The sequence below is a fragment of the Myotis brandtii genome, unplaced genomic scaffold, assembly GCF_000412655.1.
Source record: "Myotis brandtii unplaced genomic scaffold, ASM41265v1 scaffold434, whole genome shotgun sequence".
Lineage (NCBI taxonomy): Eukaryota > Metazoa > Chordata > Mammalia > Chiroptera > Vespertilionidae > Myotis > Myotis brandtii.
Genome location: NW_005366599.1, coordinates 452,124 through 454,637, shown reverse-complemented (window position 1 = coordinate 454,637; position 2,514 = coordinate 452,124). Strand labels below are relative to the sequence as shown.

General features: G+C 60.8%; 1 protein-coding gene across 1 annotated transcript in view; it reads right to left on the bottom strand.

The window, feature by feature from the left end:
- Positions 1-2,514, bottom strand: part of PRDM16 (PR domain containing 16) — an 82,425-nt gene that overhangs the window by 66,003 nt on the left and 13,908 nt on the right. The window contains exon 5 of the mRNA XM_005874318.2: positions 2,256-2,475. Within this exon, the coding sequence (XP_005874380.2) occupies positions 2,256-2,475 (220 nt within the window). The remainder of the gene's footprint in view (positions 1-2,255; positions 2,476-2,514) is intronic.

Below are 2,514 nucleotides of genomic sequence, written 5' to 3'. Positions count from 1 at the left end.
GCCTGACGGCAGGCCACCTAGCGGGCGCCGGCCCGGATTATGGCGCCTCCCATCGCAGCATCTATTTATATGAGCCGCTCGGCCTTCCTGGCCGCGGGCAGGGCAGGCATTTTCAAGGGAAGAGGCTGCCCACGGAATCACATCTGCCCCTGGGGAGGCTCGGGACCATCTATAAATACCCTCAGGTCCCGCCCAGTTCGGGGAGGGGGAGGCCGTGCTCGGCTCAGGCCTGGCTGGACGAAACAAGCGGCCGTCGCTGTGCCCTTGACCCTGGACGGGCGGTGTCAGTGCCTCGTTGTGGCTGCTACCCCCTGAGCTTGGAAAGGTGCCTGGGCCTGGGAGCCTGGCATGCCGGGTCCCCACCACCTGCTCCCACCGCGGGAGCTGCAGAGGCGCTGGGGCCACAGGGACGTCTCTAGGGGACTGAGGTCCGGAGATGCGGGTCCTGGACCCGGGATGGCCGCCGCTGTCAGAGCCGGTACGGGAGGTGGCTGCCCGCAGGGCTGAGAGGCCCTTGGACGTGGGGCCCAGCACCTGAGGGACGGGGACCCGGCTCTGCCAGGGTGCAGAGGGGCCCTGGCCCACCCTCATCCCGTCAGCATTTTTCCATGAGGGGTACATGCGTGGATATACACACTCACCACCACACATTCACACACATACAGACTCACACACATACACCACCCCCACTCACACACCTATACCCACACACACACACGCACACCCACACTCACCCCCCCTCGCACACAGCCACGCACACACCCCCCCCAATGCACACACCAGCACTCACACACAGGCACACACCACTTACATACCCTCACACGCACACACCCACACCCCCTTTCGCGGGGCTGAGAGGCCCTTGGACGTGGGGCCCAGCACCTGAGGGACGGGGACCCGGCTCTGCCAGGGTGCAGAGGGGCCCGGGCCCACCCTCATCCCGTCAGCAGTTTTCCTTGAGGGGTACATGCGTGGATATACACACTCACCACCACACATTCACACACATACAGACTCACACACATACACCACCCCCACTCACACACCTATACCCACACACACACACGCACACCCACACTCACCCCCCCTCACACACAGCCACGCACACACACCCACACCCCCCCAATGCACACACCAGCACTCACACACATGCATACACCCACACACACACACACAGGCACACACCACTTACATACCCTCACACGCACACACCCACACTCACCACCCCCCGCACACAGCCACTCACACACCCATACACACCTACACCCCCCAATGCACACACCAGCACTCACACACATGCATACACCCACAGTCACACACACACACAGGCACACACCCACTTACATACCCTCACATGAACACACCCACACTCACACACACAGGCACACAGCACACACCTACACTCACACACACACACACACTGACACACACACATGCCTGCTCTCACCCACATTCACACACACACTCCCACATGCACACACACACACACACATACACAGAATGACCCCCCATGGGGAGAACACCCTGACACAACTCCCCACACTCCCAGTGTCACCCCTCCTGGCTTTGATGTAATGGAGCCTGAGAACTCCCAGGCCATCTAGCCTGGGGTCAGGAGCCAGCCACCTTGAACCAGAAGCAGGGTTTTGCCACATGGCCTTGAGCACCTGGCCCCTTAATGTCCTAAAGCCTCAGTTTCCTTCTTGGTCATTAGAGATAGTACAGACCCCGTTCCCTAGGATTTTGTAAGGGTACTGTGAGATAATGCATGTGAAATGGTGACTCAGCACAATCTGGTGTGAATGGTGACTCAGCACTATCTGGTGTGAATGGTGACTCAGCACAATCCGGTGTGAATGGTGACTTAGCACAATCTGGTGTGAATGGTGACTCAGCACTATCTGGTGTGAAATGATTGCTCATTGCACTGTTAGGCAGAGAGGAACCTTCAGGCTCACTTCCCTGGGCTGGCCCACGAGGTCCCTGGGACCTAGCCCTTTGTGACCTCTGACCCCTCTCCTATGAACCCCCTATCACTCACCCCCCAGACACACTGGCCCCCTGGCCTCTATGCTCAGAGCTGTTGCTCCGCTCTCTCCTCCTCCTTCAGTCTCTGCTGGAGTGACTCGTCCCACAGGCTGCCCGGCCTCCCATCGCATGGGTGGAGCAGAGCCCACCTGGCACTGAGAGCCTCCTAGTCCTGCCCTGCCCCACCCTCAGCTCGGGCGCTGGTCACATGCCTGGTTAAGGGTTACATGGCTCGACCGCTGTCTCCTCCGTTATTTCACTGGGCCCGGCCACCCGGACAGTCCTGGGCATGTAGCCCAGGCCCCAGCGGAACTCGGTGGGCACCACTGGCATGGCCGTGCCTCCGGGAGCCCGGGTTGGGTGGGGCCTGAGTGTGGGGACAGGGTGTGGAGGGGAGAAGAAGGCGGGACCCAGGACCTTCCTAGCAGCCGCGGCCACCTCTGGCCTCTGCAGGGATGTGACGGAGGAGAAAGTGAGGGAAGAGGC